This window comes from Oncorhynchus nerka, unplaced genomic scaffold (assembly GCF_034236695.1).
Source record: "Oncorhynchus nerka isolate Pitt River unplaced genomic scaffold, Oner_Uvic_2.0 unplaced_scaffold_1102, whole genome shotgun sequence".
Classification (NCBI taxonomy): Eukaryota; Metazoa; Chordata; class Actinopteri; order Salmoniformes; family Salmonidae; genus Oncorhynchus; species Oncorhynchus nerka.
The window spans coordinates 102,634-116,673 of NW_027040216.1; the positions used below are offsets into that span (position 1 = coordinate 102,634).

Below are 14,040 nucleotides of genomic sequence, written 5' to 3' on the forward strand. Positions count from 1 at the left end.
CCATTACCCTGGTCTCATCCTGTCTGATATATATGGGTTACACCCTCCATTACCCTGGTCTCATCCTGTCTGACATATATGGGTTACACCCTCCATTACCCTGGTCTCATCCTGTCTGACATATATGGGTTACACCCTCCATTACCCTCCATTACCCTGGTCTCATCCTGTCTGACATATATGGGTTACACCCTCCATTATCCTGGTCTCATCCTGTCTGATATATATGGGTTACACCCTCCATTACCCTGGTCTCATCCTGTCTGACATATATGGGTTATACCCTCCATTACCCTGGTCTCATCCTGTCTGACATATATGGGTTACACCCTCCATTACCCTGGTCTCATACTGTCTGACATATATGGGTTACACCTTCCATTACCCTGGTTTCATCCTGTCTGACATATATGGGTTACACCCTCCATTACCCTCCATTATCCTGGTCTCATCCTGTCTGACATATATGGGTTACACCCTCCTTTATCCTGGTCTCATCCTGTCTGACATATATGGGTTATACCCTCCATTACCCTGGTCTCATCCTGTCTGACATATATGGGTTATACCCTCCATTACCCTGGTCTCATCCTGTCTGACATATATGGGTTATACCCTCCATTACCCTGGTCTCATCCTGTCTGACATATATGGGTTACACCCTCCATTACCCTGGTCTCATCCTGTCTGACATATATGGGTTACACCCTCCATTACCCTGGTCTCATCCTGTCTGACATATATGGGTTACACCCTCCATTACCCTCCATTACCCTGGTCTCATCCTGTCTGACATATATGGGTTATACCCTCCATTATCCTGGTCTCATCCTGTCTGACATATATGGGTTATACCCTCCATTACCCTGGTCTCATCCTGTCTGATATATATGGGTTACACCTTCCATTACCCTGGTCTCATCCTGTCTGACATATATGGGTTACACCCTCCATTACCCTGGTTTCATCCTGTCTGATATATATGGGTTACACCCTCCATTACCCTCCATTACCCTGGTCTCATCCTGTCTGACATATATGGGTTACACCCTCCATTACCCTCCATTACCCTGGTCTCATCCTGTCCGATATATATGGGTTACACCCTCCATTACCCTGGTCTCATCCTGTCTGATATATATGGGTTACACCCTCCATTACCCTCCATTACCCTGGTCTCATCCTGTCTGATATATATGGGTTACACCCTCCATTACCCTCCATTACCCTGGTCTCATCCTGTCTGACATATATGGGTTACACCCTCCATTACCCTGGTCTCATCCTGTCTGATATATATGGGTTACACCCTCCATTACCCTGGTCTCATCCTGTCTGATATATATGGGTTACACCCTCCATTACCCTGGTCTCATCCTGTCTGACATATATGGGTTACACCTTCCATTACCCATAGGGTGCACTCGGAAATGATTCAGACCCCTTGACTTTTTCCACATTTTGTTAAGTTACAGAATTGCTCTAAAATGGATTTGTTTTTCCCCTTCATCAATCTGCACATAATACCGATAATAATAAAGCAAAGGTTTCTAGACATGTTAGCACATTTATAAAACGTTTTTAAAAACTGAAATCACATTGACATAAGTATTCAGACCTTTTACTCAGTATTTTGTTGAAGCATCTTTGGCAGCGATTACAGCCTCAAGTCTTCTTGGGTATGATGCTACAAGCTTTGCACGCCTGTATTTGGGGAGTTTCTCCCCATTCTTCTCTGCAGATCCTCTCAAGCTCTGTCAGGTTGGATGGGGAGCGTTGCTGCACAGCTACTTTCAGGTCTCTCCAGAGATGTTTGATCAGATTCAAGTGCTGCCACCACCATGCTTCACCGTAGGGATGGTGCCAGGTTTCCTCCAGACGTGACGCTTGGCATTCAGAACAAAGAGTTTAATTTTGGTTTCATCAGACCAGAGAATCTTGCTCCTCGTGGTCTGAGAGTCTTTAGGTGCCTTTTGGCAAACTCCAAGCGGGCTGTCATGTGCCTTTTCCTGAGGAGTGGCTTCCGTCTGGCCACTCTACCATAAAGGCCTAATTGGAAGAATGCTGCAGAGATGGTTTTCCTTCCTGAAGGTTCTCCCATCTCCACAGAGGAACTCAGGAGCTCTTGGGTTCTTGGTCACCTCCCTGACCAAGGTCCTTCTCCCCCGATTGCTCAGTTTGGCAGGGCGGCCAGCTGTAGGTAAGAGCCTCGGTGGTTCCAAACTTCTTTCATTTAAGAATGATGGACACTGTTTTCCTGGGGACCTTCAATGCTCCAGAAATGTTTTGGTACTCTTCCCCAGATCTGTGCCTCAACACAATCCTGTCTCAGAGCTCAACATACAATTCCTTTGACCTCATGGCTTGGTTTTCACTCTCACATGCACTGTCAACTGTAGGACCTTTCCAAATCATGTCCAATCAAATTAATTTACCACAGGTGGACTCCCAGTTGTAGAAACATTTCAAGGATGATCAATGGAAACAGGATTCACCTGAGCTCCATTTTGAGTCTCATATCAAAGGGTCTGAATACTTAGGGAAATAAGGTATTTCTGTGTTTTATTTTGAATTACATTTGCAACAATTTCTAAAAACCTGTTTTAGTTCTGTCATTCTGGGGTATTGTGTGTAGATTGAGGGGAAAAAAAATGTATTTCATGAATTTTTTTAGAATAAGGCTGTAATGTAACAAAATGTGGAGAAAGAAAAGGGGTCTGAATACTTTCCGAATGCGCTGTTTATGGGTTATGTTGGATTCATTTTTATTTTGTTTTGAAAAGATACATGATTTGCTTTTTTGAGTTTTTGAGTCTTTTACTTTCGGTTTTGTACACCAGCTTCAAACAGCTGAAAGTATTTCTTTCACAGCTGTTTAGATGGTACAATGATTCTCTGCACAATTACTGCTTTGTTTTGTCACAAAACTGAATTTTAGGCAAACTATTAGAATTTTAGGAACCAGGAAATGGCGCAGCAATTTCTGAGTATTGTACCTTTTAAATGAGTCTGTTGGTCTTTCAATGGCGAAATACACAAGGCAATATAATGAGAGGTTTACTGGCTGTGGAGACAGCTCCATCCAAGTCAGACAGCACAAGCCATTTCTATGTTGTTTATATTTAACTTGACATACATACTTCACAAGTATTGTTTTTCAGAGTAAGAGCCCATAAGTCTTAAATGAGCCCATTCATTGACCAGGGACCAGTGGTATTTAGTCAAATGATGTCATTCATTAACCCTTAATTTAAGCAATGATCATTCAACTTTTTTTTAAACAAAGTCATATACTGCTATCACAAATGTACATCATCTGACAGAGTGGAACTATACATAAAGGTACAGTCACCAACACTATATATATATATATATATATAACTGGCCTCTAGATACCTGTCCACTAGTTACACTATATATATTTACAAAAGTATGTGGACAGCCTACAAAGTAGTGGATTCACCTATTTCAGCCACACCCAGTGGTGACCGGTGTATATAATCGAACGCAGCCATGCAATCTCAACAGACACACATTGGCAGGAGAATGGCCTTACTGAAGAGCTCAGTGACTTTCAACGTGGCACCGTCATAGTATGCCACCTTTCCAACAAGTAGCGTGTAACAATTGTCTGTCCTCGGTTGCAACACTCACTACCGAGTTCCAAACTGCCTGTGGAAGCAACGTCAGCACAAGAACAGTTCGTCGGGGGCTTCATGAAATGGGTTTCCATGGTCGAGCAGCCGCACGCAAGCCTAAGATCACCATGCGTAACACCAAGCGTCGGCTGGAGTGGTGTGAAGCTCACCGCAATTGGACTCTGGAGCAGTTAGAAACATGTTCTCTGGAGTGATGAATCACATTTCACCATCTGGCAGTCTGACAGACGAATCTGGGTTTGGCGGATGCCAGGAGAACGCTACCTGCCCCAATGCATAGTGCCAACTGTAAAGTTTGGTGGAGGAGGAATAAGAGTCTGGGGCTGTTTTTCATGGTTCGGGCCCCTTAGTACCAGTGAAGGGAAATCTTAACGCTACAACATACAATGACATTCTAGATGATTCTGTGCTTCCAACTTTGTGGCAACAGTTTGGGGAAGGCCCTTTCCTGTTTCAGCATGACAACGCCCCTGTGCACAAAGTGAGGTCCATACAGAAATGGTTTGTCGAGATCAGTGTGGAAGAACTTGATTGGCCTGAACAGAGCCTTGACCTCAACCCCATCGAACACCTTTGGGATGAATTGGAACACCAACTGCCAGCCAGGCCTAATCGCCCAACATCAGTTCCCGACCTCACTTAAGCTCTTGTGGCTGAATGGAAGCAAGTCCCCACAGGAATGTTCCAACATCTAGTGGAAAGCCTCCCCAGAATAGTGGAAGCTGTTATAGCAGCAATGTGGGGACAAACTCCATATTAATGCCTATGATTTCGGAATGAGAAGTTTGTGGAGCAGTTGTCCACATACTATTGGCCATGTTGTGTATCTACCATGCAGTCTGGTAGCCCCTTTTTACTGAATGATTTTCTCTGATGTCATCTGACAACTGTTTGTAGATAAAGTTGTATTTTTTCAGCACACAACCTTAAATAGTAATTAGGATGTTTATCAATATTTAATCTATACTGAACAAAAATATTATTGCAACGTGCAACAATTTCAACGATTTTACTGAGTTACAGTAAAAACTATTTCTAATTGGCTGGGCCCTCCCAGGCCCTAATCTATGGATTTCACCTGACTGGGCAGGCATGGGTGGTCCTGGGAGGGCATGGGCCCACCCACTGGGGAGCCAGGCCCAGCCAATTAGAAAGAGTTTTTTCCCCACTCAAGGGTATTATTACAGACCATAAATACTCCTGAGTTTCATCAGCTGTCCGGGTGGCTGGTCTCAGACGATCCTGCAGGTGCAGAGGCCGTATGTGGAGATCCTGGGCCGGCGTGGTTATGTGTGGTGTGCGGTTGTTGGACGTACTGACAAATTCTCTAAAACGACGTTGGAGGTGGTTTATGGTAGAGAAATGAACATTGAATTATCTGGCAACAGCTCTGGTGGACATTCCTGCAGTCAGCATGCGAATTGCAACGCTCCCTCAAAACTTGAGACATCTGTGGCATTGTGTTGTGACAAAACTGCCCATTTTAGAGTGGCCTTTTATTGTCCCCAGCACAAGGTGCACCTGTGTAATGATCATGTTGTTTAATCAGCTTCTTGCCACACCTGTCAGGTGGATGGATTATCTTGGCAATGGAGAAATGCTCACTAACAGGAAACAAATTTGTGCACAATATTTGAGAGAAATAAGCTTTTTGTGCATATGGAACATTTCTGGGATCTTTTATTTCAGTAAACATGGGACCAACACTTTACATGTTGCGTTTATATTTGTGTTCAGTTTATAAACGTACTGCTCCATATCAATGGGTTCCCGGTCACAGATTAAACCTGATCTGGAATAAAACGCATATTTCAATTTAGATTCTCCATTGAATTAGATTCTCCATTGAAATAGATGGAAATAGAAATTGAATTAGATTCTCCATTGAAATAGATGGAAATAGAAATTGAATTGGATTCTCCATTGTGAATGATTTGTAATTCTGGACTAGGATTTATTTATGTCTGAACCTGTCCATGTTCTATCCAGAAGGTTAGGACCGGGTGATGTTTGACCTGTTGGAAGATTTATTCATCTGTTCCAGCCTCCACTAAGGGTCTCCTGTTTCTTTATAAATGTTTTACAGTTTAGTAAAGTGTTTCTGAAAGACACTGTCTGTCCTCTGCTTTTATGTTCATCCTGTCCAACACTAGACTCATCTCTTATGTAAGGGAAGCTATATAATATGCATTAGTAGTAGTGGGGGGGGAATTCACTAGGAACCAAAAGAAGCAAACGCCACAAAACGGTGAGGGACCTACCAGAATTGTCGAATAACAAACTTGTTTTTGTTGCAAAAATGTTTTCCATCGCAAAACGTTTTGCTACCATGTGCACGAATGAATACACCCCTGGTTTGGTCCATATTTCTGGCAGGTATTCTGAGATGGGATATTTTTCATGGTTGAATCTTCAGGATCATTAACATCAGTAACATTAAAATTTGAAAATGAACTAACACTGGACAACTGGTCATTCTTCATTTAGCTTTACTCCATACATCTTTTTATCTTCTGCTAAATATAGTGGTGTTTATCATAAATCTGTGTCCCAAATGACACCCTGTTACCATTTATAATGCACTACTTTTGAACAGGGACCCTCACCGACATCGTTTGGATACGTTATGGGGGAAGCAGATGGGTTGATGCTACAGGAAGATGCAGCAAAGATTTTCAATTGGCCGTGACCAAAATAGTATTGCTTTTTAAAAATCCTTGTACATTTTCTTCTGTTAATTAATTGCACCTTCCTACAGGTATACTGTTGATTTTTTTGTAACCATTTGTTTTAATACATTTGTAAAATGAAGTGAACTTCTACTGTGATTTTCATTGCCAAATATTATAATCTAGATTATACAATCAGTTACTATTCTCACAAATGTTGGGGGGGAGGAATAAAAACACAAAAAAGTGTGTAAATCTAAAACATGAATTTTAAAGCCTACGGAACTACAACTCCCAAGGACCCACAGTGACCCTGAGAACACGTCCATGGTGGATTTCAAATTAAAATATGACTGAAACCCTTTACAGCTAGTTATTAGTATAACGATATAATTACTTGTAAATTAAACTGTTTTACATGCCAGCTGCCAGCCCAACCGTTCGGTACATGGCGTTTTTTCCTTTTACGTCGATTGTCATTGCGTCCAACTGGAATGTATGGAGCCGGCTATACACTCCTGGAGCCGGCTATACACTCATGGAGCCGGCTATACACTCATGGAGCCGGCTATACACTCATGGAGACGGCTATACACTCATGGAGCCGGCTATACACTCATGGAGCCGGCTATACACTCGCGGAGCCGGCTATACACTCGCGGAGCCGGCTATACACTCGCGGAGACGGCTATACACTCGCGGAGCCGGCTATACACTCGCGGAGACGGCTATACACTCGCGGAGACGGCTATACACTCGCGGAGCCGGCTATACACTCATGGAGCCGGCTATACACTCGCGGAGACGGCTATACACTCGCGGAGACGGCTATACACTCATGGAGCCGGCTATACACTCATGGAGACGGCTATACACTCATGGAGCCGGCTATACACTCATGGAGCCGGCTATACACTCATGGAGCCGGCTATACACTCATGGAGCCGGCTATACACTCATGGAGCCGGCTATACACTCATGGAGACGGCTATACACTCATGGAGACGGCTATACACTCATGGAGCCGGCTATACACTCATGGAGACGGCTATACACTCATGGAGACGGCTATACACTCGCGGAGCCCGGCGACCGGCTCGTACATAAATGTCCTCCATTCAAAGGAAAGGGGGATATACCTGGTCAGTTATACAACTGGATGCATTCAACTGAAATGTGTCTTCCGCATTTAACCCAACCCAACTCCTCTGAATCAGAGAGGTGGGGAGGGGGGGGCATTTAACCCCTCTGAATCGGGGGGGGGGGAACATTTAACCCCTCTGAATCAGAGAGGTGTGGGGGGCATTTAACCCCTCTGAATCAGAGAGGTGCGGGGGGCATTTAACCCCTCTGAATCAGAGAGGTGGGGGGGGGCATTTAACAATTTAACCCCTCTGAATCAGAGAGGTGGGGGGGGCATTTAACCCTCTGAATCAGAGAGGTGGGGGGGGCATTTAACCCCTCTGAATCAGAGAGGTGGGGGGGGGGCATTTAACCCCTCTGAATCAGAGAGGTGGGGGGGATGGGCATTTAACCCCTCTGAATCAGGGGCAGAACGACGGATTTTCACCTTGTCAGCTCGGGGATTCAAGCCTGCAACCTTTCGGTTACTGGTCCAACGCTCCTACCCGCCCCAAACGACAAGGACGTTGATTACTTCCTCCTTAACTAGGTTTAATGCCACTAAAAAAAGTATATGTGAAGTGCGCTTGTAGTTTAATGCACGAGATATATGGAGTTAAAGACAATAGCACTTGTGTGTCATCATAGTATACAGAGAGAACAGGGCCAAATTGTACTACCTGCTTGCTGTCAACAGTGAAGGCTTTTACACATACAACCTTGCAAGGCTACCTTTCACATCTCAGTTCCAGGTCAACAAGCAGGCCTTTGTAGACATGGCCGATGGTTCTTGTCAAGGTCCAGTCCTTTCCAACCCAACACATAGTGTAGATACTATTGAAACTAGTCACATTGTACTACAAGGTGAGTTATAGTTGGATAGTGTTCATCAAAGTCCTTACTCAACATTACAACAAAGTGGTTGATAGAAGTAGTTTATTTATACAAGGTAATCCATGTCATACACAAATGTTTTTCTTTTAAAAAGTTAATCAAGTACTATAAAACAGTTTATTCTTCACAGGGTAATATATACGAAAAACATGACATTATATGTTGACAGGGTCATAGTATGTTATATATGGAATATGTTGTCTTTTGCAATGGTACATGACACAATAAATGCATTTCATTGCACATTTACAAGCCTTGCCAATAGGGTCGTTATGGGTACATGTCATTTACACTACTGTATACAGTTTGCTGAGTTTGGTAAAGGATGTAGAGCATTCAGAACAGGTGCTACAGCATCTGCATGTTACATGGCCACAGTCTCCAACCCAGTCCTTGTTACTAGAACATGCATGACATGTAAACGCAACGTCCTATAAGGGGTCTGTCACAGGTGGACTGTGTTCTGCACATTGGGCACTGAAGGACGCCATCTTTCTTGATACGTCTTATACGCTGTAGACACAAGTCATCACTGTCATCAGGCGCTATAAGGACAGACACATGATGTGTCCACATGTAAGGTAGCGGTTTGACATTGTCAAACAGCAGAGACAGGAAACGGGGTTCGGTATATGTCGTCCAAGTCATCATTGTCATCAGGCGCTATAAGGACAGACACATACGTTAAACAACTCAAGTGTACAGAAAGTGAAGTGTACAGAAACGTCCATTGAAGGATATAGTAACAATAGTTATGTACAATGATCTGCTTACCTGTAAGCACAACGTTTTGGTCTGATGCAAATTCCACCATACATGTATCTTTAGACACATAATGTGGAGATACACACTGGACATTGGAAACAAATCGACCATCTGACTCCATAACGGTGTTTAGGCGTGCCCATTGATCACTGTAGTACAGGGCAAGTGGTATACTCTCGGACAAAGAGTCCCCTGAGATGGTGTTGGTACGACTGGTGCATGGCTGTGGTGGTAGATGTACCGACTTGCGAAGAGGCATTGTGTAGGGTCTGTGTCTCAGTACTCTGCCCTTTGTTTTTATTGTGATGTATTTCATGTTGTGGTAGAACGTGTCGACGTTGGTGTCCTGACAGATGTTATCCGTGTGGGGGACCATGTCTGCATATACTAGCATCATATTGTGGTCAATCAGCGCTGTACAAGGAGCCATTGCCGACAGTGCTATGTTGGAATCCCAGACGTTGGAACATCTGATCCCGTATGTCTTCATCAAGTCGTATATCCTCTGGGGTTCATGACATTGCACTGTTATCATCTTGGTTGATGACCCAGTCAGTACAACAGTGACACAGTGCGTTTCCTACGGGTCACACATACAAACACTTGTTAACAAAGGCCTAAACAGAGACATTTCACATGTTAAAAGTAATTAGAAAGTTTAGGGAACTTACATGTTGACAGTGCAGCTTCATGTTCGTCAACTTGTCCGCGACGGTCGATCCCTTCCGTATCGTCCAGTCGTACCCTTTCACTAATGCCACTGTGTTACTCACATGTTTGTAGAAACTGAGTCCTGGCCTACTGTCAGTGTGGGTGACACTGTAGGTGTTACTAACAACACCCAACGCATTTTTGTTTCCCAACAACGTATCCACATTTCCACACTCCATCACATTGACATTCGGTTCAACCCAGAGATGTTGCATCAAACGTACTAACTGGGTTATGTAGTTGCTAGTCCCTTTAGGTTCAATCTCAATGCAGATAACTGTCAAATGTCTAGTATCGTTGTACGTCCACCTGTTCATATACCACTTTGTGATGTTATCCGTGATAAAGTTGATGTGGTCCAGTGGGGTACAACACCATCGGATGACTATGGTAAGGTACAACATGGTGCTGAGTAGTAGACAGGCCAGAAAATAATGGCTCAACAGAGTAGCTGAGGCACTTCTTATAGGGAGAGCCCCATGGTCCCAACATGGGATCATTATTTCACCCAATGGTGAGGCTCCAAAGTTGTAGCAGGGAGTGGATCACTCAGCACATCACAGCTGACGCCTCCGACCAAATGCACCTGTTTATGAGAGCACAGGCATCCAACCGAGTCTAACCTATCCAGTCAATGTTAGATATCTATGCTTTTTGTTATCCAATAACACACAGCCCACCCGAATAATGCTGACTCCTCCGACCAAATGCACCTGTTTATGAGAGTACAGGCATCCAACCGAGTCTAACCTTTCCAGTTATTGAATTACTATATTTATGTAGTAGTAATACACAGGCATATGGTCAGACTGTTGATATTCATGGTGATAATCCACCACTTTGAAAGGACAGAAGTGTCATCACCACCTGAAGCTATTGTCAGACCTAGAACTGAGATTAAAATGTCAACGTATACTCAATTGTGACAATTGCAAGTAGGTGACCACTTTGCTATTATAAAAGTTGGAAATGTTTTAGATCCTAGAGTACCAAGGTATTGTGACCTAACACTATGTGTGGCCTGTGCCTCTGACACGACCGGTTCGGAGGCTCATCTGAAGAAGGAAAAGTGGTACTGGTGAACCCCTGTACACATAACCAGGCCTCTATCATATATATATATATATAGAGGCACGAGGACAGTCTCTCGAGTAAGGAGGACCAGCCATGTCTGGTACTAGAAGCAATGTTCCTAATAACAGTACTTTGTACCACTCAGACAAGAGCCTCCCTGACACAGACCTGTGCATATGGAGCTTTGCTATGGTCCTAATAATGGTTGTGCCGTCACTTATCCTTTGCTTGTGTTACATATATGTGCTATGTGCAAGGAAGACAAGATACATCAGACTGCCTTTGATTTCGGTGTGATTCTATTTCATGTGCATGTTACTCAGTTGACCTGCTAATAAACAGACACAAATGTGGTTTTGTGGTAGTGTTCTTTATTGGTGGTCCGAACAAACAATACATCAAGTATACAATGAATATAATATGTGTTGAAATAGTGTTGGTTACACAGCTGAAGTGTGTTCATGGAGATAGCCTAATGTCACATTTCAGAAGGGCTACACGTCCTCTTTCACTCTAGCCGGGTCACACCACCATCCCGATCTGTTCTGGTTCTATTCAGATGTACAGGGATGAGTAAGAAACAGACAGTAAACCACACTTGTATGTGTCAGGTGTAGCAAGGCAAGAGGCTATATATGGCCCTGAGATATAGTGACCTTTGACCACAACTGGAATCACAGAGGAGTCTGTAGCTTCCACGACATTGCCTTCACACTGGCCGTTCCCATCGCCTCTTACCCCATCACAGTAGCACGTTGTGGGGACATACACGGTGTCATACTGCAGCGAATGTACACGCCAACATGGAGTGTAAATAGGGGACGATGCCCGTTTGCTACAGGTCTTGTGAGTTATCAGCAGTGCTAAACCAAAAACAAGCATCAACGGAGCCGCTATTAAGGAGATATTGAGCCAATCGTCCTTGTTGTCAATCCACCAGTAACCACTGTAGTACTCGTCATGGTTGAACATTGTGAAGGTGACTGTCCCGAACACTGGATGTACTCTACTGTGTTGTCTAAGGCTATACACAGGTCATTACCTAGAGGTACAGTACAGCGTGTTGGCAAATGTCTTTCCTTTAACACTTGTGTCCTGTGTATTATCAACATGAAATGTGGTTATATTTGTAAAGCACAATGAACAGACACAATAACCAAGCACTATTAGTACATAAGGCAGGCATGGGGTTTATTTCACATTTACAAAAGATGCTATCTATCCAACCGTGGCTCATGTTTCCAACGGGGCCATGGCTCATGTTTCCAAACCGAGTTCAAATGTCCAACTGAGACCAATCCTATCTATCCAACCGTGGCTCATGTTTCTAACGGGGCCATGGCTCATGTTTCTAACGGGGCCATAGCTCATGTTTCTAACGGGGCCGTGGCTCATGTTTCTAACGGGGCCATGGCTCATGTTTCTAACGGGGCCATGGCTCATGTTTCTAACGGGGCCATGGCTCATGTTTCTAACGGGGCCATGGCTCATGTTTCTAACGGGGCCATGGCTCATGTTTCTAACGGGGCCATGGCTCATGTTTCTAACGGGGCCATGGCTCATGTTTCTAACGGGGCCATGGCTCATGTTTCTAACGGGGCCATGGCTCATGTTTCTAACGGGGCCATGGCTCATGTTTCTAACGGGGCCATGGCTCATGTTTGCAAACCGAGTTCAAATGTCCAACTGAGACCAATCCTATCTATCCAACCGTGGCTCATGTTTCCAACGGGGCAATGGCTAATGTTTCCAAACCGAGTTCAAATGTCCAACCGACACCAATCCTATCTATCCAACCGTGGCTAATGTTTCCAAACCGAGTTCAAATGTCCAACTGAGACCAATCCTATCTATCCAACCGTGGCTCATGTTTCCAACGGGGCAATGGCTAATGTTTCCAAACCGAGTTCAAATGTCCAACTGAGACCAATCCTATCTATCCAACCGTGGCTCATGTTTCAAACGGGGCTATAGCTCATGTTTACAACGGGGCCATAGCTCATGTTTCTAACGGGGCCATGGCTAATGTTTCAAAACCGAGTTCAAATGTCCAACTAAGACCAATCCTATCTATCCAACCGTGGCTCATGTTTCCAATGGGGCCATGGCTAATGTTTCCAAACCGAGTTCAAATGTCCAACTGAGACCAATCCTATCTATCCAACCGTGGCTCATGTTTCCAACGGGGCCATGGCTAATGTTTCATAACTGAGTTCAAATGTCCAACTGAGACCAATCCTATCTATCCAACCATGGCTCATGTTTCCAAACCGAGTTCAAATGTCCAACTGAGACCAATCCTATCTATCCAACCGTGGCTCATGTTTCCAACGGGGCCATCGCTCATGTTTCTAACGGGGCCATGGCTCATGTTTCCAAACCGAGATCAAATGTCCAACCGAGACTAATCCTATCTATCCAACCGTGGCTCATGTTTCCAAACCGAGTTCAAATGTCCAACCGAGACTAATCCTATCTATCCAACCGTGGCTCATATTTCCAACGGGGCCATGGCTCATGTTTCCAAACCGAGTTCAAATGTCCAACTGAGACCAATCCTATCTATACAACCGTGGCTCATTTTTCCAACGGGGCCATGGCTCATGTTTCCAAACCAAGTTCAAATGTCCAACCGAGACCAATCCTATCTATCCAACCGTGGCTCTTGTCTCCAATGGGGCCATGGCTAATGTTTCCAAACCGAGTTCAAATGTCCAACCGGGACCAATGCTATCTATCCAACCGTGGCTCATGTTTCAAAACTTAGTTCAAATGTCCAACTGAGACCAATTCATCCAACTGAGAACAATCCAACCGAGACCAATATCTATCCAACCGTGGCTTGTGTCTCCAATGGGGCCGTGGCTCATGTTTCCAAACCGAACCAAATGTCCAACCGGACTAATGTCCAACTGAGACCAATAATACAACCGTTCATTTTTCCAAAATGGCTCATGTTTCCAAACCGAGTTCAAATGTCCAACCGAGACCAATGCTATCTATCTTACCGTGGCTCATGTTTCCAACGGGGCCATGGCTAATGTTTCCAAACCGAGTTCAAATATCCAACAGAGACCAATCCTATCTATCCAAACATGGCTCATGTGTCCAATGTCACTGTTTCGGGCTATTCTTCCCTCCCACCC

General features: G+C 44.2%; 1 protein-coding gene across 1 annotated transcript; it reads right to left on the reverse strand.

The window, feature by feature from the left end:
• Positions 1-8,369: 8,369 nt before the first annotated feature.
• LOC115126275 (uncharacterized) lies at positions 8,370-10,262 on the reverse strand. Its single transcript, XM_029655886.2, has 3 exons — positions 9,781-10,262; positions 9,119-9,689; positions 8,370-9,007 (listed from the first exon to the last, which is right to left on the reverse strand). Exons 1-3 carry the CDS (start codon positions 10,222-10,224, stop codon positions 8,943-8,945), a joined length of 1,080 nt encoding a protein of 359 aa, XP_029511746.2. The 5' UTR covers positions 10,225-10,262; the 3' UTR covers positions 8,370-8,942.
• Positions 10,263-14,040: the final 3,778 nt, after the last annotated feature.